At 33.2% G+C, this 24,772-nt stretch overlaps 1 protein-coding gene across 1 annotated transcript in view; it reads right to left on the reverse strand.

The window, feature by feature from the left end:
- LOC134846354 (chymotrypsin-like elastase family member 2A) overlaps positions 1 to 24,772 on the reverse strand; it is a 34,470-nt gene that overhangs the window by 5,338 nt on the left and 4,360 nt on the right. The window contains exon 2 of the mRNA XM_063863671.1: positions 19,362 to 19,458. Within this exon, the coding sequence (XP_063719741.1) occupies positions 19,362 to 19,458 (97 nt within the window). The remainder of the gene's footprint in view (positions 1 to 19,361; positions 19,459 to 24,772) is intronic.

A 24,772-nucleotide genomic window follows, 5' to 3' on the forward strand; every position in this document is an offset into this window, starting at 1 on the left:
TGAAACAGATTGTTAAGCTACATTTGTGTTTAAGCTAAATCGACTTTTTAAGGTTTCTGCTACATTATCTATATAAAATCGATTGTAATTATTTCTTGTTAGTATGGGATGGTGCTTGCTTAGACGCATAATTTTGTTAAAACTTCGTAAAGTAAAAAGTCAGACAAAAATATTCAAACGATTTTTTGAGTTTTTCTATTGTCATTGAACCTTTCAAGTATCAATTTACTGTAGCACGAAAAAAGCTCCACTATAGAAACAAACTTTTTACACCACAAGTATTTGATGCTATAATTTTTTCAATTACTAAATTAACAGAAGTTGTGCGTACCTTTTTCCTGGCTTAGGATGATTTTTGCGTTCAATTTTCACATCACATTCAATTCTCTCATTCAAATGCTGTTTATTCGCGACTTAGGCTGCAATGAAAAACATATTGATTGTGTTGAATGTCGAGATTAACAATTGGATTTTAACTTTTAAAACTAATTCAGGATTCGATCTAGAGATAAAATTAGTTTTGTGCTCAACAATTGCAAAAACAAGGCTAATCAGAAGTTCTAGAAGCTATTTGCTAAAATCAATTGAATTGGACAAAAAAAGCACAAAAAACCACCAAAAATGACAAAGAGAACATTACACGCCAAGCAATCACTAACCAAGATTTTAAAAAAGTGCAGGCAAAAAAAACACAAGTAACTTTACCTTGAATTGGCAAACAAGGTGGATTAATACTAATGAAGTCAATAGTGAAAAAAGAGAAGGCAGAACAAATATTGGCTTGTACTGTTGCAAGAAAATGAAGCGAAAAGGAAAGGTTTTTGAGCAGGTGGTACGTGTGATGAACAATGAGCTCAGAAACTTTAAAACTTTAAAGACTGTTCAATAGTTAAAACATAAATTCCACTCTTAATTAGTTTTAATCTGCACAATAACCTCATCAAAAAATTTTAAAAAATACTTCATTGCAAATGAATAAAAAAATTTTCAAAGATTTTTTAAAATTCTTTTTGAAAACAAAAAATTTTTTGAGAAAATACAAATTTCTGACGTTTGCGAAACTTTCATCAAAGATAGCGATGCTTCGCAGGAGAGTGTAGAAATTAAATACAATCACGTAAAAAATTTTGTAACGTTTTTAACAACAGCAAAACATGTTAAGTATTAACGCAACTCAGAATGAAAACCCCAACAAAAATCCAAATTCGACTCACGAACTGCCAAAACTGCAAATTTCCAACTCAAAAAAAAGTTTTTTTTGAAACAAAAGTATTTCTTTTTCGCTCTCTTAGTACATTATTTTTCACAACACTAACTTAATTTCACAACATTAACTTAATTTTTTCGCTCTCTATGGCAATTAACTTCACAACACTCCTCTCTGAAGACTGAAGTTTTTTCTAGTAATTTTGATTCCTGTAAATTCAGTAAAAAATTAAATGAAAATTTGTTTTGATAGTGTGAGCTTCCAGCCGAATTTTTTTCCAGCACAATTAAAAAAGGATGAGCGTAGATTGATTCTGCTAACTTAGTGCAAAATATCTGGGGACGGTTAGTTAAACATAAAACAAAATTAGTTAAGAGTAAAAGAAACTTGGAGAGTGTTTTGAAGAGTCTTCCGTGGTTTAAACTGGATCAATGATCAGACACACAAAATTTATCAATGCTGCTAAAATTACATTCCAAGGCTCTTCAGCAACCAGCGCGTACCAAAACTGAAATGTGTAACAATTTCAAACTTTAAATTGTAATGCAAATGAAATGTTTCATTTCAGAAAGCTGGTGAAAATGAGATTGGAAACAAAGGTCACTTGAAGCTTATCGTAACCAAATAATTTAGATGGCAAAACGAACATGGCATGCAACATCACAAGTATCCACGGAACGGAGGGCATGCCCAATGAATGAGGCGACCGCCTTTTTTCTCCTTCTTTTTCTTCATTATCATCATCTTCTTGTTTTTCTTTTTCTTCTCTCTTTCTCTCTCTCTCTCTCTCTCTCTCTCTATCTCTTTCTCTCTCTTTCTCTCTTTGTCTCTCTCTCTCTCTCTCTCTCTCTCTCTCTCTCTCTCTCTCTTGAGTTTAAGCCAGAGGTAGCTTTCTCATAGAGTAATTTCAGATAAGGTACACCGTCTGTTCGTCACGGTGTTATTTTCGGCCGGATAGACTCGTGAAACTTCTTAGTCTATTACCAATCTTAATCTTACTCTTTTATCTCCTAGTCTCAATAGATCTAGTTTATATTGGTATTTGCGAGTTAGTCTTGGAGTTTGTCCAAAACAGAACAACTGTAGTGTAAGATTTGTTAAAATTGTTCTGGTGCTGAAACTACAAGAAGTTTCAGCACTTGCAAATAATTGTCAGTGTTAGTGATGGAATAAGATCGGTTAGTAAGTAATGTTTTATAGGGATAGTTTTTTAAATATACTAGTCCAGAACTGGTTCCACTCATTCGGGGCTTAGAGATTTTAAGTTTTTAAATGGTTTATCGTAGTGAAGGATGGATGGAGAGATTTCTTTTGTAGTAGTTGGAGCAGTGACTTCGTGAAGAACGGAGAGATGTAGATGTTTGTGTAGAGAAGAGAAGAACAGTTGTCCGGGTTCCAAAGGTGGGGTCTCTTTTGATCCTGGGTCGTCTTGAGTGATTGTGTCGAGATTCTAAATCGATGCAAAGATGTGTCGATTTCGTTAAGCTTAGAGCGAAACTACGTGTAAGATGAAGTTGACCCTTCCGTGTGAAGTGCCAAGTGACTAGGATCGATAGTTGAGATCATCATCGAGGTGGCCATTTGTCTTTTTCAATGGTTTCTTTTGCTGGAATGTCTAGTACATATTTTAACTCCTTTGAGGGTAGTGACTATGGCAACAAACCAATAGATTTGCCATTCCAGAGTCGGAATTTAATCGAGTTTTCATCTCCTTTGCTGCTCGTTCCTTGGGCTCTAAGAACATTTACATCATATTGCGTTTACCTTGCATCATATAGCTTAAGCCTACTCTTATAATTCCTTCGAACCGGGTTAAAGGAAACTTTGAAACGTGTGAAAACAAGTTAGAGTTGTTATCATTTAGATCTGAAACTTGAAATCAAATTATTAAACAATTCTTCGTGGGCGAGTTGTACGAATTGGCAAATAAAGAGAGTGTGAATTGTTGAAGAGTGAATAAATATTAAAAAATGACCTAAGAAATTTCACATAAAAGGGTTTGTTTTCATTTAATTTCTTTGTAATTTTAAGAATTCACTGCCAAGTTCTTAATATACTGCTGTTGTATTGAAAGTTACTGCGTTATTAATTCCTTGTCATTGTTAAATAGAAACTTAAAAGCTTAGAAAAAAGAGTTTACTATTTTTTTATTTGGATTTTTTCTTTTTAGATGAATGATAGGTGAAATCCAAAAAAAGAAAGTGAGAAGTTTATAAAAAAAAATAGTGAGTGTTTTGCTTTATTTTTTGTTGAAATGTAATGCATACTTACGGAGGGCTTTCATCAAGAAACAATCCTTTGGGGAAGTTTGTGCGGGTTGTGTCTGATGATGCGAAAAGTTTCGCAAGCATACGGATGATGTTTTTAATTTGAAGTAGTGGCCAGAGAAGCTCCAGCGCTCTGATGATGTTTAGTTCATCGTTATCCAGTGAGTATTCATGACGTTTGTTTCGGATTAAATTATTCAAGTTATGGTTATATTTAGTGCTATTGATCTATTCTAGTATACAGACTTCAATGGGCTGTATATATTCCCGGGGGACAATTAGTGCGTGAGAGTCAACAACATCAAACGACTTGGTCAGTGTGAAAAATATGTGCATTCGGCGAATGGGATCATTAATACGACGGTTGCCATAGAGATTAGTGTATGTCACGTTCCTTAGGTGTAAGGAAGTAAAAAAATTAGTGCGAAATGGTTAAATTTATTAAAGTATGCCTCATGCTTTAGTATTTTTAGTGCTGTAGCGATGACGTTTTCGAATTTTTTTAGCACTATCTATGTGGAATACTTATTCGGATTTAACTAAGAGTTTTTCTGTTAGTTATGGGTTAACATTAGCGTCTTCCTCATTCGAGGTATCTTCCATGTAGCGTGTTTTTGCCAGATCATAGTTGTTGATGGAGAATCTATTTGCGCGTTGTGCTATGAATCTGTAAATTGTGTTTGGTTAGGTCCGGTTGTGGTGAATTGATTTTCGTGAAGTGCTATCGTTAGGTTGTGGAGTCGGGATTGGCATAATTTGTTGTCTTCGGGGGTGCTGTATGAGGGAATGGCTAATGGGTTAGTAAAGTGATAGTGTGAAGTCCAAGGAAGTGCAAGAACCAGGCTATATTCATCAGACGTTAAAGGTTGGATAGATAGGAAAGGGAAAGGTTGAGGGATCTAATCTGTCGGCTCATCGTGTGTTAAAAAGATGGTTGATTTGAGAGCAAAAATTTGTTGTGTGTGGTTGTTCTACAATCTACAATCTGCTTCTATGTGTCATCAATGCTTGATTGGTGGAGTGCTATATGCGATACTGGGCTTTGTGGGTAACTATGACCTCGAGAAGTGTGTTCTGTTATTGCTATTTTGTTTCTTTAATTTCGTAGTACTAACAAAAAAGGCTGATTATTATGTAGGTGGTATAACTGTGGTGGTGCCATAGGTGTTCAATTTTTATTGTTCTTCGAAGTATCTTATGCGTTTGGTTTTGTAGTTAGTTTCTGATTGAATTCGCTAATTTGAGCGTCAAGGAAAATGTTGTTGATTGAATTAGAAAATATTTCAAAAATCCTGCAAATTTATGCGTGCTACACTTACTTGTGTGTTTACTTGTAAATTTAAAAAACGAACTTCTAGCGTTTCTAGGATGGCTCTACTATATGTTATAAAAGTTGGCTATATTATACGCTACGTTTAGTTTTTTTGGACTCCTCTTCTCCCTATTGAAAGGAATATGCATTACATGCGCAATACATTTATGTGAATTTTTTTTATATATATAGTAGGGTCCTAGAAAAGCCAGGAACTCGTTTTTTATAATTACAAAACTAAAGATATTAATTGGTGAAATATCTTGTTGACGGTATTTTTCACGTTAAGATTTATACAGTCAATACCTTCAATATTAATCTAGTTTTGCCTATTCGATCTAAACCTATCAGGGTTGATGTTTTCAAATGTGGTGGTTTCAATAGAGTATATTTGGTGAAATTGTATCAGTCTTGCGTGAATTTTAGCAACTTGAAATGTGGTGACGTGTCTTCTGTGTACCAAACAATAGCTGCTTGTGCGAGTGGTAGGATTGCATTAGCCTTGGTCATTTTTACAAATTAAGCGTATTTTTTGATACAGAATAGTATCGTTTCTTAAGAAACGTATTAGTTGTTTTTTTTACAATTGGATTTTCCAATAAAAAAACATTGTTTCTTGGTAGCCTTTCTTCTTTGTGTCGACTTTACAATACGAGGAGATATTAATTCCTATGTGTGGTATCTAATTTTTTTAAATCAAGTAAGCCATAAGTTAAACGTCCGTGCGCACCGTGGTACGGGTATTTATAGTCTAATTTAATTTGAACTTGGTATCTTTCAAGTTCTGCTTGATGCGCGGAGTCTGGCAAAACTTGAAATTTTACTAATTTGCGGTTTGTGCATCTAGTTGTGGTTACTTTTAATCGTCGTAGTTCGTTTTTGCAATCTTCAGGATTAAGATGCAAAAGTCTTTCTATGTTGTTTTTGTAAAAGGATTCGTGATCGAGTCTGTATTTATTTCAATTTGAGACGTGTGAGCAATGTACTTTCTTTTCTGGAAACTTTGCTGTGCAAAAATATCCTATTAGGGTTGTAGCTCGTGCTTTTGAGTAAATTGCTGCTACTATATTTCTTGATTCTATATTTTGTGTTTCGGATTCACATTGTGTTACTTGATTTATTGCTAATTTATCTAGTGTTTTTTTTTGTTGGTTTTCATCGAAACGTTTTGATGAGATGTGGCTTCTAAGAGTACAAGGGGGGAAAGTGTTTTAAGGAAAAAAATATTGAAAGATACATGTGTAAGATAAACCTGAATATGGATTGTAGAGTGTTATATATCTAACATCATCGTCTTTTTTGTATATCTATCGTTTTTAAAGAAAAGTTTTTTTTTCGATAAATGGAGGGCGTTCAGATGGAGCTGTAATTTATGGTGGGGCTCGAGGTAGTGGATGATGGACTAAGTTATTTAGTTTTACTGTTTTTTTTCTGTAATTTAAGAGTTAAGTTATCTTGAGTAAGGATTTGTATATTATGTTCTTGTATATCTTTGTGAATGTCGTGTCTGTGTTGTGTTTGGCTTAGTGCCCATTTATGTAGCCTATTACTATCAAGATGTTGGCGAAATAGAGGAGGGCTGCTACAAATGTATTCCAGTCTAATCGTAAAGGTATATTCTTAGAAGTTCTCGCTATCGATCGTTGAGATATGTAGGGAAATTTAGGGGAACGTTGTGGTTGCAATTTGACCTGTTACTGAAGGGATTGATGGTAAGGCTAGCGTTTCTGGTAGGAATAAAGAGATATCGGATGAAATGTCCTTGGTTTCGTTCACAAAGTTTGGTTCGCCTTGGAAGAATGCTTGTGTCATCCAATGTGGAAGACGTTTTGGGGTTTAAAAGGATTTTCACGAATTGGTTCAGAAGTTGATGTTGACCCTATCCTAAATAGTCCAATGGGATATTTGGGGTATTTTGTTGTGAAAGTGTTTGTAGTGATGGGGGAGTACTTTGTATTGTATTGCTAGAAAGACCCAAAGGGGTCGAAGAGGGTGATGAAGGTATATTAAAGCGAACTCTGGGTGTTGCAAAGTTTCTATTTCTTCGGGGATGGATAATTTGTCTATCTATTGTAGATGTTAAATTTTGAATTTGGCTGAGATGTCAACTTTGTTAAGATTTCATTGAAGTGAGGGGTAAAAGTTATATGTTAGTTCGTATTGTGGTTCATTTAGGGGTGCTTGAAGAGTTGCTGGTATCAAAGATTCGGATAATGATGCGCGTCTTTCTTCGAATGATGAAACGTGTAGATGATTGGGGTAGGCTTGTTCGATGTTGGTTTTGTTGGGGGGTCTTGCGATGTTGTGGTTGGTGAGGACTACTTATTTAGATGTTGATTTGCAATTTTGGTTGTTTTGATATGTATATATATATATTTTTTCTTAATTAAACCTATGTTGTCTATATTAATCTTTGAAAAAAAAATATCAGGAGAATTGTTGCTAATGCGAAAGTAATAATTGCCTTTTTTATGCATTTGCAAATTCTTAGGATGAGGGAGACTAGAAAGGAGACAAAAATTACAATGATGTCTTTCTTGTTAAATAAATGTTGTAAATTTATAAGGTTGTTGAAATTTGATGAGGTGGTCAAGAATTTTTGAGAAGTTATAGCAGGTTTTTATGAGAAAGTAGAAAATTACAAAGGGGCTAGAAGTTACCAAAAGGAGAACTGCTAATTCTAGGATGCCAATGATAAAAAACTGCAAAGTTCTCAAATTTTTCAAAAAATAAAAGGAATTTTGAAATGATTTGAAATCTTGAAAAATTGAATTGGCCTGGAGAAAAGCATTCGAGAAGTTATTTGTCTTCCTTGAAATAATTTTATTTTTTTTCGGGTTAGAAGTCTGGTGTGGTCGGACTGTTTATTAATTTTTGACAAGTGAGTTGAGTATAGGATGTTTTTCGTGAACGAAAGTCTGGAGATTTGGGCATGAGCTTCCTAGTTTTGTTTTTGTATATTGAATGGTAAAGGGTTTTTTGAAGATACTTCGATCATAAACCAATTAATCATGTCAGATTTTGTCTTTAGGCTTGTTTAATTTTTCCTTTTTGCGGAAATGCGGGTTGTAATTTGAGACAATTTTGTTGATTTTGGTACTGAGTGATAGGTGAGGATTGTAACATTTATATTATACTTATTTTAGTTATCAAATATGAAGGTATTGCTTAGTTTTGACCTGGAGGTCTTCTAGTTATTTTTCCAGATCTATTTGAAGTTAGCAGTTTGACGGCTAATGAAATTGGTCTCAGAATCCGGTTTCTGAAATTCTACTTTTTCAATATTTTAGGTGGAATAAAAGTTTTATAATCTTTTCATGGTTGACTTCTGAGTCGTGATGAATAGCGTTGTTGTGATTTTTTTTCTGTTTCTGGTGCTAAATTTTTTTTCTAGTGTGCGTTTAATCTTTTGTTTTTGAGGTATTGGGTTTTGGGCATTTTTTGATTTTTTCTTTTCAGTGACTTGTTTTTGATTTGAATCGGTTAATGATTTTATAAATGACTTGTTTGTTGTTTGTCATGTTTTGAGGTTTTTGTCTACAATTTAAGGCTGTAAAGGAGTACAATTGAGTTAATTCGCGAAGGGCATGTTCTTTTGGGTAATATGGTGAAAGATTGCTTCTATTTTGAATATTTCCTTTTTTGTTAGGATCAATAAGTTTATATGTAACATCTGTGGGTTTTTCAATTATTTGGTATGGTCCTTTGAGGATAGGTTATAGTGATTGGTTATACGTTTCTGTATACTTTTGGGATTAGGAATGTGTTCCTATTTTTAAATTAGTAGCAGGTGTAAAACGCAAATTTATTTGGGATTGAAACTTTTGTCTTCGTAATAAGTTTTTTTTTTCTCGGTTTAAAATTCTTACTGTATGCGTTCCAGAGGCTAATTTTAGGATTTGTGGTTGATCAAAACGATCTTTATCGAGGGTATGTAGTGGTAGATTGTAACAAATTGAACCTTTTGTAGATTGACAATAACCTTGTGCGTTTTTTGAGGAGTTCGCTGTGATGATTATTGGTTTTCGGGGTTTTCGATTGAAAACCATTTCATATGGAGACAGTCCTGGAGTTGTTGTTATTTGTGAATTATATGCTAATGGGAACAGCTTTACGTCAGCCGAACAGTCGGTGTATTTGGTATCATTTCCACTGATATTACATCTAAGGTATTCTTGTAGGGAACTGTTCAACCCTTCGACTAAACCATTAGCCCATGGGGCACGAGATGTTCGGGGTTCATGTTCAATATTATAGAGTTGACATTATGTGATGATGTCATTGCTTATGAAATCATTACCCTTATCTGTAAAAAGCTTTTCTGGTAGTTCAAATTTGGCTATCTAGTGTTCATAAAGTGTTGTGTATGCATAATAAGCATTACAATGAGGTACAGGGATGAGCGCTACAGAGTGAGTAAATGCATCAACTATTAGCATTATGTATGGTTTTCTTCCTGAAGAGGGCGATATGGGGCCTTATGTATCAAATGATATCCTGTGTTATAAAGTTTTTCCTTTAAAATCTCGTTTTTCTGCTAAAAGTTTGTGGTATGGATATGGTTTGCTCTATTGACACGTTATTCAATCATTGCTTAAAATTTTTATCGAAATGGGTGTATGTGGAAATTATAAAAGTTTGAATAAAATTTGAGTATGTTTTTTCAGATCCTGCATGTCTTTTTGTTTTTAAGGAATGTGAAATGTGAAATGCTTTCAAGATCATGCTTAATGGTAGAAAAGGTACTTTTGTTTCTGGAGTATGATATTCCTGGAGATCAGTGTTTTCGTTGATTGTTGTAGTGTTAAGATTTCGAAAAAAATCTAGGTAGTGTTTTATTCCATGAGATTGTGATATCTGGTTTTATAGGTTTTGTTTTATGTTTATGTCAGGACTTAAGTCGTCTGATGACGGGGTCAAGATTTTGATATTTTTGTAGTACTTCTAGTGTTATTGATTCTGTGATTGATATGGAGAAGTTTTTAATGTCGTTTTTAGTGTGATTGTTTCTGTGATTGGTGAGAAGATGTTTTGATTTTTGTTTTCTGAGATATGTATATTATTTAGGGGTCTTCTAGATTAAAAAATTTATTTATGGTGAATTTGAAAATTAAATCAGGAGATCCTGGTAAATTTATGCTATCAATTAATTTTTTTTCGATTCAAGGGAATAGGTTTCTTCTATATAACTTTTGCTTATATGAATTTTGTTCTGTATTGTTTTTGATCGATGATGGGTATGGTGTTAGTTTAAATGTAGATTTTCCTAATAAAGCAACTTCGTAATACTTACTTTGGCAATCGAGGTACAATGGAAAATGCTCCAAATTATTTATTTATCTATTGTCGGGATGGATCGGTTCTTGCTGCATACTTGCATTTTAGTCGTGGTGATTGTTCGTCTTTTGGAAGGAAGAATTTTGGTTTTTGCGGTATTTCTATGGTTGTTTACCTTTAAGGTCTTATTAATTCGGGTGGTGTATTTGGACTAAGTGGTAAAGCAAGGTTTTTTCCTGCTGTCCAAACTTTATGTAGGTTTAGAAATTTCGTTAAGATAAGTTGAAATCTATAAACTGTATGATTTGGGTTTGATTTTGGTGCAAATAGAAAAATTATTGGTTTATGATCAGTAAATAAAACTGTTGGATATTTTGATCCAAGGATTGAAAATTCATATTCTGTGAGTGTATATATTATAGCTGTTCCTTCTCTCATAAGTGTAGAGAGTCTAAATTCAACTTGTGTAAAAAATATTGAATTTGCTGAGATTAGGATCATTTTTTGTTCCTCTATGTGATTATAAGAGTGCGGCGCCAACTCCAAAGTTTGAGAAGTCACACATGGCTCAGAATGGCTGATCTGGATATGACATTTTGTTTGATATTTGTTCTGCGAGGAGAGTTTTTATTTCGTCAAAATGTTTTTGATATTTCATTAGTCATTCAAATTTATTTTCTTGTCATTCAAATATTATAAAACGGTTTTGGAGATAATTGCATTTTATAAACATATTTTTAAAAAATTTTAACATTCCAAGCAATTCTTGGATTTCTTTTTTATTGGATGGTGGTAGAAAATTTATTATAGCATCTATTCGTGAATTCAATGGAGTAATTGTACTACCCTCATTAATAAGTCCAATGAATTTAACACGAGTGAGAAAAAAAATGATTCGTATGGGGCTGTTTTCATGCTTCATTTTACTAAAAATTTGATGATACTTTTCTGATAAACTAAACCTTTCTTGTTTTGTTTGTGATTGTATAAAAACATCGTCTAAATATGTGATAACATTTTTACAAAAGATAAGTAATTTGAGAACTTGCTCGAGAAGCTTGAAAAGCCTGCTGGTCCTATGGCAATTCCACAGAAGAGTCTAATCAATTCGTTTTGATGGTTTTCAATAACGAATGGTTTGCGTAAGTCACCGTAATTTTTCTTCTAGTGGCCTTTCATTATTCTAGTCAGCAGTAGTATAAAACCGTCCATTTATTTAAGTGAGTATTACTTGGATTAGTTCTATGAGCCAATTATATTTAGATTCATCATTTAGGGGATTCAGATATCTTGCGTCTAAAACAATTTTTAGCAATTCGCCTTTAGCGAGAATGATAACGGGACATATGAAAATGTTACCTGTTGATTTATTTTTTATTTACTGGTGATATGATTTCATATTCTTCCAAAACGCCGAGTAACCTATTTACTTTATCTTGTAGGTGAATGGGTTTTTTACTTGCTCGTTGCTTTTTGAAAACTGCGTCAGGTTCAAGAGGAAAGTGTAATTGTGAACGAAATTTACCAAAAAAAAATTTGTATATAGCTTAAACCTTTTGTTATTTTAATAATAGTTCTGCTAATTGATCAAATTCTTTTTGATTGATTAGAGATTGTTGAAAATTCAACAATGTGAGAACTTTTTGCTGTTCATTTGTATATTTCGAGATTTGAAATGTAGTTTGAAATAAGGTTTTTGTGTGGAATAGTCTGTGTTTGTTTAGAATCGTCTGTAATTTTATTAATAGATAAATCTTCATTAAGAATAATTGACTGACAAATATTTATAAGCTTCAAAAGGTTATTTACTCTGAATGCTTTTCTTCTTTCGGATAAATTGCTGCATTTGTTTCGAAGTATCCGTAAAGTCCCCGTGGTAGTGTGATTCTATATGGTGGGTTGTTGTATACATCAAGAGATATTATATCTGGATTTGTGTCTCTTGTATACTTAATGAATGAAATTTTTACTCTATAGAACATATGAATTGGTTTGAATTAAAGGTAAGATATTTAGTTTTTGTTTATTTCGATCAATATAATTTTGATCCACTTGACTTATCGTTAAGGTAAATACGTGACCGGATAATGGCTGTTAATGTTTGCGTTGTTGATTAGGTATCGGATAAAACCTTGAGAAACATAGAGGCTGATTATTGAGTCTTTGAAAAAATGTTAGAGATGTATTATTTATTTTTGTTTGTTTGTCTTTTATATGTAATTTGCTATTCAAGAGGTTAACAGTGGAAACATATTTTGTAATAAACGGTATTCCAACAAAATTGTGTTTAGTTTCTCTAAAGTGGAATATTTGTTTACAGGGTTTTTTTTAAAATTTATTTTGTTCCATAGTTGAGGTATAATTTTTCCATAATTTGTAAGACTTTATCCTTGTGATGTGGCTAATTTTTTTGAGGTTTTACAAGTTGAAAATGTGAAAACATTGAATGTAAGGTTCGAATTTCGTTCCATGTTGGAATATTTATAAATTCTGATTCTGCTCCTGAATCAATTAAGAAACCTGTTTTTACCAGTTATGATTGAAAGTTTTTACTCTTTGGACTTTCTAAGAGAATTGGAATTGTCCAGATTTATTCTTTTGGTGGTTATAAATAGCTTGTCGTATTTTGACATTAATTATTCATTTTTGACTTAATATCTATAGCGTGTGGTGTATAATTTACGGTATTTTGGTTATTATTTGGTTCTTCGAGGTTAGAATTTGTTGCATGATTTTGGTAATATTTCGAATGGACTGGTCTTTTGTAACCATTTTCAATGTGAAGGATATTTAATAAAATTAAATTTCCTGTTTCGCTTTTCTCATCTGTAGTTGTAAAATGTATGTACACAATGTAGTTTCACAATGTCGGTTCACGTTTTTCACAATGTAGTTTCACATCTGTAGTATTTTGTTTTGTCAAAACTGGGATGGTCTTGTTGAGAGTTTTCCGTTGACTGCAAATGATTTATTTGTCATTGAGTTTTAGGTGTACTACTTCTGTAGTTTTGATTGCATGAATTTGAACTTTGAGTTTTTTTTCCATGTGGTGATTGAGAACAGTTTCTTCGTCTATTTGTATAGTTGTTATTTCGATTTCTAGAGTTATCTCGGGATCGATTAAAATATTATTCTAATATGGTCTATTGTTAGAGTAATTTCGTGATCTATTATAAGAATAATTTCGATTACTACCGCTTGAATAATTTTAAATTCGATTGTTTGATGAATTTCTTGAACGGTCTTTAGAATAGTATCTGTTTCGAGAGTTTGTTTAAAAAATGTTTCTATTATAGTTTAAGTAATTACTTTTATTTGACTTTGATCTTGAGTAGCTATTGCAATATTCGTTAACTTGACTATTTGATCTACTATATCTGTTTTTGTGAATAATTTTGTGAATCAGAGTCATGAATTTCATCAGATACATGAACTTTGTTAAGTTGAGAAGTTGTTGTCTGGATATTGTTTACATACTGTAGTTTTAAAATTTCTATTTCTTCTAATATTATAGTGATTTCAGATTGTTCTAATTTATCTACTAGCTTTCTAAAGTCTATATAAGCTTCTCGAATTGATGATGGATGTGATGATACCTTTTTTCTTGCAATTTTGCGTAGTTCTGGTGTTACAGTCATCGTTAACATTTCAGTCATTTTCGTATTTTTGTAGTCATGCGTAGTAAAGGAATATGCTTTTCTAACTAAAATTTCGATTTTTATCGCGAGCTGTTTCATTGTTTCGTTGGGGAGTCTATGAGTTTCATCACATAGGGCCCCTTGGTGTTGTTTATTTCTTTCAGAGTCGAACACTTTTGAAAACTCTTGTGTAAACCTTTTCCAGTTTGATTTAATATCTATAGGTAGAACTGAAAACCGTTTTCGAGCTGCACCATCAAGTGTGTTTTGGATTAGAACTGTACGTCCTTAAATCCAATTTTGAGGGAGTGGTGTATTAACTGGTACTGGACCTATGTTTAGAATTAATTCTGCTCTGTGTCTGCGTTTAAATAATCTTCTACTGAGTATTCAGGGTCTGTTCCTATGAATACTATGAGTGGTTTATTTGAAGATATAGTTGACCCATCCTTAAGCATTGGATTCATAGTGATTTGAAGTGATTTTTCCGCGTTTGTTATGTGTGAAACATTTGTATATTGGGTCTTTGTAATTTCATGTTGTTTTAGATAGTATGCTAATGGAATTTCATTTTGCTTTTGATACCCGTGTGTGTTTATAGTGTTTTGTGATTGTATTATATTTTTGTATGATGCTTAATTTCTTCTTCGAGGGAAGCGTTGTCTTGGTTGTCGTGTTTGTTCAGAATGTGTATAAGGTTCAAAGTTATCTGGTTGCTAAATATTATCTGGTTGATCAGTATTCCAGTTGTTATTTCATAGATTATTATAAGTTTATTGATTTTGATTCAAATAATCTTTGTCTTCTGAATAGTGTGGTTGATTTCTTGTAAATTGTTTGTTTGTTAAACTTTTATTTTGTTGAAAAAATAGGAAAGTTTCTACTTTAATTTTTTGTAGTTCGTTTTTTGGTTATTGAAGAAAAGTGAGTAGGGGGGGGGGGGGGGGCTTGTTGTGGTATCTCTTGTTCTTGTGATTGATTTTGACGACGTGTTTTTTTTATTGGTTTGTTTATTTTTGTATTAGTGAAAAAGTCATAATTGTGAGTTGAAAAACTTTTTCTATTTGAAGGCTTTCGCTTGTTCGAGTGTCGTGTTTGGTTAATTGGTCTATATTATTGATAATCCATTTGTGAATTTTTTGGGACAACACATGACTTTACTGTTGATTGAATGGTTGTTTTGAGAATGGAGCATTTTATTGTGTGGTGTTGTAAGTGCAGGATGAATAGAGGAAATGCTTTGTTGTGTTGTTGTAGGCCTTGTTTGAACTTTTTCCTCGTTTATCAAATGTGATGGGGTTTGTATATTTTGTTGTGTACGAATTTTTTTCCCTTAAGGGTTTCTTGTGTGTTTATAAATGCTGAATTTAAACTATTTCCTGTTCTATCGTTGAACATTGTGGTGTTATATGATTATAGGTGTTGAATCAATAGTAAGTGGAGTAACTCTTATGCAATCTTTGTGTACAGATACAGTGGTGATTGCTGCACTTAAAATGTTTTTGGTTATATTAGTAATTAAGGGATTAGACCATTCAGGGTCCCAAATATATTCTATTTGGTCGGCTAATATACTTTCATCGTCTGAAATTTGTGGTCAAAATTTTTTTCTTGATGTTGAAATGAAATCTAAATTGTGAACAAAAATAGTCTATTATGAACTACGCTAGGATTCGTTTTAAGTCATGTTTTACATTTTGTGATGTTTCATTACTTGTGAGGTTTTCACGGATTGTATCTAGGATTTTTGAGAAAAGAAAAATTTCTTGACTTACAGTTGAGTGTCAAGATGTCTGAGGTGATGATTCATTCGGTGATTTTTTTAAAATTCTAGTAGAAAAAGATAACAATAAATAATAGAGAAAACATCGTTTGTCATTTGTGACGACTGATTTTGCTCTTTGAATATTGTGAGGTTGTATATATTTTTTGTATTCTGTGAAAATTTTTTGAGAACTTTAGATCTATATCAACTGTTTGTTTTTGGTGCGATGTTTGATTGGGTGCCTATAAAATTTAAAAGTGAATACTCCTTAACACAATGTGATTTTATAAATGTTTTTTAATAGTGTAAAAGGGACTAATTCTTTTTTTCGAATAAATTTCTAGAAATTAAGAAATTATTATTTAGAAATTATGACTAAAGTGTACTTCTCCGCGACCGTCACCGCTTTGTGGATGTATAACAAAGGGAAGTATGAAGTCATCGTCTAAATTGTCCTCTTATTGCGCCATTTTTGTATCTCAAATTTGTAAATGTGTAATTTTCAGTATGTTTTATTGGTTGATTCCAATTACATAGTCGTAACGGTTTATTTAAATATGATTTTGCATTTCTACGTCTATCATTTGTTGTTGATGGTGATATGGATTCTGAGTCAAAAAAACATTTCCGTTGGTCTTTTGATTTAATTTTTCGAATTGTTTAGGTCCTGAAGATTTTGAATGGTAATTGTGTCTGATTCAGAAACTGCGTTACGTGTTTTTGAAAGTTTTCGTTTTATAATATGTTTTTGTTTTGCTATGATTGTCTTTTTCCGTGTTTTTCTTTTTGATTTATTATTTCCTACTGTTTGTTTATGTGGTGTAATTACAAAATTGTATCTTTAATCGTTAATCAAATGATTGGGTAAAATTACTGTTTGCTTACTGCCTAGATTATCTTTTGACCTAAAGTTTAGGATGATGGATGCAAAATTCGGAGATTAGAGTTTTTATCTCTTAAACTGTTAGTTCTTACGGTGATTGTGTGGTTATCGTAACTTTGGGCGATCATAGATTGTCGAGGTTGACGGGTTGGAGAGAGATTATATCAATTTGTTAGAATGACGTTTACTTTCTCGTGACTAAGTTTTATTCTAAGAAAAATTTATTTCATCTTAGCTGGGGGTTCGAGTTGTTGTCAATGGTTAGAGAATAGTAAATCAATCCACAAGAGATACTATTTTAGAGCTGACTAATATTTTAAGAGTTTTAGATTGGGTCAGCTAAGAGGAGGGGCTCAAGTGGAGGATGAGTCACCGAAGTTCTTCACAGTTTATCTTAATTTTAATGGTTAGTTTTTCTAAAATATGCTATCATACATGGGTTTTTGATAAGGGTTGGAGAGTGAATTGCCGTTTGAGGTCGTTAGATACTTTAATTTAGAAAGGCGAGGAGAACAAAGTTGTTGTGATTGATCCAAGGAAGGTAATGATGACCAGTTAATTTAAGTGAATTAAAATTTCTTAAAGTGAAAATAAAAATCCAAGGAAAGCCTTTATGATCTTTATTTTAGAAAAGTTTAAATAATCAAAAGGCGAAGTTAAGCATTGAGAAGAAAACTTTTTTATGAATAATAGAAGTTTAAGTAGAAGTTATAGATTTAAATTAGTTTAAAGGTTAAAATTTTAAATGATGTTAGTTTTTGGCTAAGTTTGTTTATGTTTTAAGCGATGAAGCGGGGATGGAAAAACAATTGTTTCTCGTGATTTAATTAAATTTATAGAAATTATTTAATGAATTTAATAAAACTAACGTTAAGTTAACTACTAGCTATTTTGGGTTTTTTTATTCAATAAAATTTAATTTTACAAAGGTTTTCAAAATTAAAGTACTGCAGATTTTGAAAGGAACGACTTTTGTACCTTTTTATCAAACGATAATATTATTTAATATTGCTATAAAGCACCAAGTAGGTTTTTTGAGAAGTCAATTTATTCTTCAAATAGAATAATTTTCATGTCAAAAGATGAAAATTCAAGTTTACTGCATAGAGGATTCTGAAGGCATTTACTTTTTGCGGTGTGCGTCGTATTATCAAGTAGTATCTTGGTCCGTCGTTCAATCGATGTTCACGCTGTGATCTTTTTCTTCGTTCAATACCTGGGTTTCCTCGTATTGTTTGAAATATTGCCGTTGATTCATTGAGACGTAGAGACATAATTATTAAATTGTCTATTCGATCTAACATTTTGCAATTGTGCAAATTTGGTATTTTTTTCTAATTCTAAATTGCTAAATGTAAGTTAGTTAGGCTCTTGTTGGAGGATTTTGGTCGCACCAGATGAGTTTCAGCCAGAGGTAGTTTTCTCATAGAGTTATTTCAGATAAGGTATACTGTCTGTTCGCCACGCTATCTTATTTTCGGCCCGATAGGTTCGTGCAACTTCTTTTTCAAGTCTAATACTAATTTTAATCTTTCTCTTATATCTCCTATTTTCAATAGATCTAGTTTATATTGGTATTTGCGAGTTAGTCTTGGAGTTTGGCCAAAACAGAACAACTGTAGTGTAAGATTTATTAAAATTGTTTTGGTAATGAAACTACAAGAAGTTTCAGCACTTGCAAATAATTGTCAGTGTTGGTGATGGAATAAGATTGGTTAGTAAGTAATGTTTTATAGGGATAGTTTTTTAATATAATTGGTTTATAAACACTGGTCCAGAACTGGTTCCACTCTCTCTCTCTCTCTCTCTCTCTCTCTCTCTCTCTCTCTCTCTCTCTCGCTCTCTCTCTCTCTCTCTCTCTTTCTCTCTCTCTCTCTCTCTCTCTCTCTCTCTCTCTGTCTCTATCTCCCTCTCTCTCTCTCTCTCTCTCTCTCTCTCTCTCTATCTCTCTCTCTCTCTCCCCCCTCTCTCCCCCCTCTTTCTCTCTCTCTCTTTCTCTCTCTCTCTCTCTATCTATCTATCTATCTATCTCTCTCTCTCTCAGGCGGTCACCTCATTCATTGGGCATGCTCTCCGTTTCGTAGATACTTGTGATGTGGCCTGCCATTTTCGTCGCGGATCTAAAGTTTCCGCAGAACGGACAAGATTTCACTTTAAGCCGATAGGTTCTTGGGTACGATGTGGGGACTGTTTTGGCGTGACTGCTCGAGTTTCTTCAGTTCTTCTCCGCAGTTCTTCTCGTGGTTATTTCGTCTTCAGTCCAAATTGAAGGTCGAGGTTGCACCCCATTTGTGCAATCCTTAGTGACTGTACTGTGTTTCGACTCTCAGGTTTTGATAGCCCTGCGGCTGATTTGCAAAGTTTGGCACAAACTGTGCAGTTGAGGCTGGTTGTTTCTGTTTTTATATCTCTCTTCGTGTCGCCAGATGAAGGGTTTGAGTGGTAGTTGGCTCTAGTATCTTCCCATATTGTGAAATGACCCAGCTTCTTTTTCTTCTTCTTTATATGAATCAAGCTAATGGAAAAGTGCATTAGCAAATTTTTTCTGATGCAAAAAAAATGTTCTTTCTTCTTCGTCTTCTTTTTCTTTTGCTTCTACGTCTTATGTTTCGTTTTCTTCTGCTTCTGCTTTTGATTTTTATTCTTATTCTTCTTCTTCTTCTTCTCCTTCTACTTCTTATTTTTCTTCTTTGCTTCTACTTCTTGTTTTTCTTTTTCTTCTCCTTCTACTTCTTAGTTTCCTTCTTCATCTTCTTCTGCTTCTACTTTTTTATATAAATTGAAGTACTACATTCTTGATATTTATCAAATGCTTACAAGAAATCCAATATTGATTACAAAAAAAAAATAATTTTATAAAATGGAGATGACTGTAATTGGAACGAAGCTCTAACTATTTAATCTGACCATTCTTTTGCGATTAGCTGACCATTAAACAACTGAAAGTATTGATATTTTTTTATCGTTTCAAACGTAACGTTAATTATCAAATTTTAAAAAACGACAACTCACGAGAATTCGGGTTCCATATATCCAATATCAACTTCAATTTTCAGTTTTGTCCCATGTATGTTTGTGAAGTCACCAGATCTCACCACAATATCTGATGCTAAAACGCCAAGTTTTTATCAGGGCTCATTCTGAACCCCAATGTGTCCGGCTGTTTCATTTTTAGCAAGAAGTTATCGAACGCACACAACGCCTCTTAAGTTTTAGTAAAAAAGACAAAACTTGACCAAAATAGTTTTTATTCTTGCTTATCAACGTTTAGTGTCGATAGAGAAAGTGGCGAAGTGTTTTGAAAAAGTTGGGTGATTTTCGCAGAAAATCAAAGATCAATCTTAAACCCCAAACACCCGGCTGAAACTTTTCAAATTAGCATAGGATTATTTGTCAAAAGTAGCATAGGATTATAATTTCCAAAATCTCTCATTTGACACTGTCCCGAAATAAATTTTTGGCTGACCAGGTCTGATATTTGCCCAAAGACGGCCTAAGTTCTCGTGAGGCGAAAGCTTTCTCCTAAGCGACAAAAGAATTTAATGCATGCCTCAATTATTACATCGCGACAGTTAGTACATCTTCCGTGCCTAGGCGGTTTAATATGAGCTTTCAATTGGCTATCAGAATGCCGCACAGCGCATTACAAGACAAAAGGCGGGTCTAAGATTTTCTCGAGGGGGTAGCGGATTTTTTTTAGGTCGACCAAAGCACTAAAAAGACAGTTTTGGCCAAAATTTCTGCGCTGCCAAAATGTCAGCCAAAAAAGGATATCTCAAAATAACAAAATGGGGTGACCACCGTTCCCAGGGAACTTTCTGTGCAAGATCTTAAATTATTTTTTTTTCTTGCACAATTTGATTCTCAGATCTGAAATTCTTCTACTTCTATTCTTCTTCTTCTTCTTCTTCTTCTTCTTCTTCTTTTTCTTCTTCTTTATATGAATCAAGCTAATGGAAAAGTGCTTCAGTAAAGTTTTTCTGATACAAAAAAATGTTCTTTCTTTCTTCTTCTTCTTCTTTTTCATCTTCTTTTTCTTCTGCTTCTGCTTCATTTTTGTTCTCCTGCTTCTTCTTCTTCTTCTTCTTCTTCTTCTTCTTCTGCTTCTACTTCTTATGTTTCGCCTTATTCTGCTTCTTCTTCTTATTTTTTTCTTCTGCTGCCACTTCTTAATTTTCTTCTTAGTCTTCTGCTTCTACTTTTTTATATGATTTCAAGTACTACATTTTTAATTTTCATCGAATGTTTACAAGAAATCCAATTTGTTAAAAAGGAGATGATTGTGATTGGAATGAAGCTCTATCTATTTAATCTGACCTTTTTTGGTCAGATTAGGTGACTGTTTTACAACTGAATTTATTGGTTTTCTTATCGTTTCAAAGGTAACGATTATTATCAAACTTTAAAAAAACGATAACTCAAAAAAACTCTGGTTCCATGAATCCAACATCAACTTCAATTGACAGTTTTTTCCCATCTATGTTATTGAATTCACCAAATCTCGCCAAAAATTTTGATGCTAATTTGCCAGGTTTTTATCAGGGCTCATTCTGAACACCAATGTATCTGGCTGTTTTGTTTTTAGAAAAAAGTTATCAAACGCAAACAACGCCTCTAAGTTTATGCTAAAAACACAAAACTTGTCAAAAGTAGTTTTTATTCATATTTATCAACAATTAGTGTCAATAGAGAAAAGTGGCGAAGTGTTTTGAAAAATTTGGGTGATTTTCGCAGAAAATCAAAGATCAACCTTAAAACCCAAACACCCGGCTGAAACTCTTCAAACTACACGCAGTTTTTGTCAGAGTTGTCAAAAGTAGCAAAGGATTCCGTTTGCCAAAATCTCTCGTTTGACACTGTCCCGAAAAGGGAGTTCTCAATATAACAAAAATGGGATGACCACCTTACCCAGGAAACTTTCTGTGCAAGATCTGAAGTTCTTTATTTCTTGCATAAGTTGTTTCTCAGATCTGAAATTTTGTTTTCAGATCTTGATTAGAATTTGAAAAACTCAGATCCGAAATTTGGATTGGAATTAGGAAACACATTGAAAAACATAATTTCAGATCTAAAATTTGATCTGCAAAACCCTCTGTCGAATTATAATTCATGCGTTTCGAGCAAACCATTGAGTTCTATTTCTCGATGTTTCTGCAATACACAATTATGTTTAGATTAATTAGCAGTAAAAAAACTTCCGAATGTTTCCAAAAACAGTTTTTTTGAACTAAATTTCTCGTCAACTTCGTTAAAGTGTTTTCAAAAATTGTTAAAAAAACCTATCAATTTTTTTAAGTTTAATGCGCTACTTATGCGTCTATAATACTTATCTCATGCTCAAGACAACATTTTTCGGGAGATTCTCCTTTGAGAATTTGATGAGTCTCTGCTAGTAGCTAGCAAAAGCTATCAAATCAAATACTTAAGTATCAAAAACTTCAAAAATTGTGTCAGAAGCATTGATTCTTGAGATCTGCATTAACCAAGAAAAACTAAATTTCAGATCTGAACTAAGATATGAAAAAGATTTTTTCAGATCTAAAATTACAAAGAAAAACAAAAATCCAGTTCCGAAATTAGATCTGAAGTAACCCATTTGTAAAGTATCCAAGTCTTGTTTTAACTTTTCACACTCCATTTCGGATCTGAAATTCATATCTGAAAAAAATTCTTTCAGATCTGAATTAGAACATTTACTAGGATCGGGCCTTTAGATCGGCAGGGGGTCCACCCACACCCCCATAACCCTCTGGTGAACATGACTTCTCTTGGCTTTTAATTGGAGTCGGATAACTTTGAGTATTTTTTCAAATACCTTGCTTTGCACTGACAATATAGAAAGTTAGGTCTTACGAATTGAATTGTACAAGAAAACAGTATATAATCAATTAGCTTCACTCATTTCAGTTAGCTTGACTCACGGCTTTGATTGCGGATTAAACCGTTAACCCTAAAAAGTTGTCATTACTTGAGCATCAAAAAAATTTTCAAAGCGCAAAAATTGGCATTTTTCAAACCCCCAAAAGCGGTTCTTTCAAATTTTTAGCTTTAACTTTTTTCTGCAAATTTTTTTGCTTGTGAGACTACTATTGCTGAAATAAGTTTGAAAAAAAAATACCCAAAGGATCCTGAGCGGATTCAGGGGGAGGAGGCAGCGGTGGACGCCCCTCTTCCTCAGGGTTTTGATACCACTCTCCGACCAAAAGGTCCATATATCTCACATTAACTTCAACTGTCAATTTTGTCCCATCTATACTTGTGAAGTCACAAAATCTCACCACAATATCTGGTGTCAAAATGCCAGTTTCTTGTCAGTGCTCATTCTGAACACCAATGTGTCTGGTTGTTTTGTTTATAGCAAAAAGTTATCGAACGCACACAACGCCTCTTAAGTTTTAGTAAAAAAGACAAAACTTGACCAAAATAGTTTTTATTCTTGCTTATCAACGTTTAGTGTCGATAGAGAAAGTGGCGAAGTGTTTTGAAAAAATTGGGTGATTTTCGCAGAAAATCAAAGATCAATCTTAAACCCCAAACACCCGGCTGAAACTTTTCAAATTAGCATAGGATTATTTGTCAAAAGTAGCATAGGATTATAATTTCCAAAATCTCTCATTTGACACTGTCCCGAAATAAATTTTTGGCTGACCAGGTCTGATATTTGCCCAAAGACGGCCTAAGTTCTCGTGAGGCGGAAGCTTTGTCCTAAGCGACAAAATGAATTCTAACCATACCTCAAATAGTACATCGCGACATTTAGTACACCTTTATTGCCCAGGGGACTCAAGTATGAGCTTTCAATTAGCTATCATATAGCAGTATAGCGTATAACCATACCGGGGGCGGATCTATGATTTTCTCGAGGAGGGTAGCGGACTTTTCTTTTTCTAAGGTCGACCAATTCAGTAAAAAGACCGTTTTGGCCAAGTTTCAGCCAAAATTGGATATCTCAAAATAACACAAAACGATGATCGCCGTACCCAGGGAACTTTCTGTGCAACATCTGAAAGTCTTTATATTTACATAGGTTGATTCTCAGATCTAAATTTTTTTATTTCAGATCTTGATTAGAATTTGACAATTTTAAATCTGAAATTTGGATCTGAATTAAAGAACACATTGGAAAAAACTTTTCAGATCTGAAATTAGATTTGAAAAACCCTTTGTTGAATTATAGTTTATACGATTCGAGCAAACCATTGAGTTTTTTTTTGATGTCTCTGAAATACACAATTATGTTTAGATTATGTAGAGGTAAAAAAACTTCGGAATATATTCACAAGCAGTTTTTGAAGTAAATTTTCTCGTTCAACTGTGTTAAAATGTTTTCAAAAACTCCTAGAAAACCTATCAATTTTTGAGTTTCGTGCGCTACTTATAAGTTCATAGTGTTTATCTCATGCTCGAGACAACTTTTTTTGGGAGTTTCTCCTTTGAGACTTTGCTGAGTCTCTGCTAGTAGCTAGCAGGAGCTCTCAGTTACCCAAGTATCAAAAACAGCAAAAATTGTATCAGAATCATTGATATTTCAGATCTGAATTAATCAAGAAAAACTAAAACCAGATCTGAAATAACCCATTCGTAAAGTATCCAAGCGTCATTTTAACCGTTCACACTCCATTTCAGATCTGAATTAGAACTTTTATTAGGTACGGGCCTTGAGGTCGGCAGGGGTTTGCCCACTCCCCCATTACCCCCTGGTGAACATGACTTCTAGCACATCAAGACAACTTTTTCCACTGTGAACGTTCCGTTCCGACTGAATTTTAATTGGTCTCGGGTAACTTTGGAATTAAAAAAAAAACACTTTGCACTGACAATATGGAAAGTTAGGTGTTACAAATTGAATCGTAAAAGGAAACAGTATGATTAATTAGCTTGACTCAATATTTCACAACTTGAACAGACGCAGTCTTAATTTTTTAAATTAATATGCAGAATGAATATGTTATGAATGAATATTATGCAGAATAATTTCACTTGCTGTTAGAATAACGTTTGTCAACATCAAGTTTTAGCATCAAAATGTTTGATCTTAAATCAATCTTATTTTTCGACATCACATGTTCGAGATGATTTCACGTTTCACGTTTCACGTTTCACGTTTGATTTCAAAATAGTAAATCAGTTCTTCAAAACTTTTTACACTTTTTTTTAAAAAACCAGTTTTAACGAAACTCGTTTAGTGCAGTTTTGAAAACGTGGTTGTTAATAGAAAATTATCGACTGCATGACTTGTTCTGTTTTCTGTGTTCTCATGTTCAGTACTGATTTTTGCTTGCCTCTGCAATCGAATCTATCATGATCAACGCGTAAGGGCAACTTTTTTATGAGTGGCGAGTTATTTTGCTCTAAACTCATTCCAAACCGACTTGAGGCAAGCTAGCAGTGCATAATAATTCCATATACCACTCAAGTTATAA

Source organism: Symsagittifera roscoffensis, chromosome 5, assembly GCF_963678635.1.
Source record: "Symsagittifera roscoffensis chromosome 5, txSymRosc1.1, whole genome shotgun sequence".
Classification (NCBI taxonomy): domain Eukaryota; kingdom Metazoa; phylum Xenacoelomorpha; order Acoela; family Convolutidae; genus Symsagittifera; species Symsagittifera roscoffensis.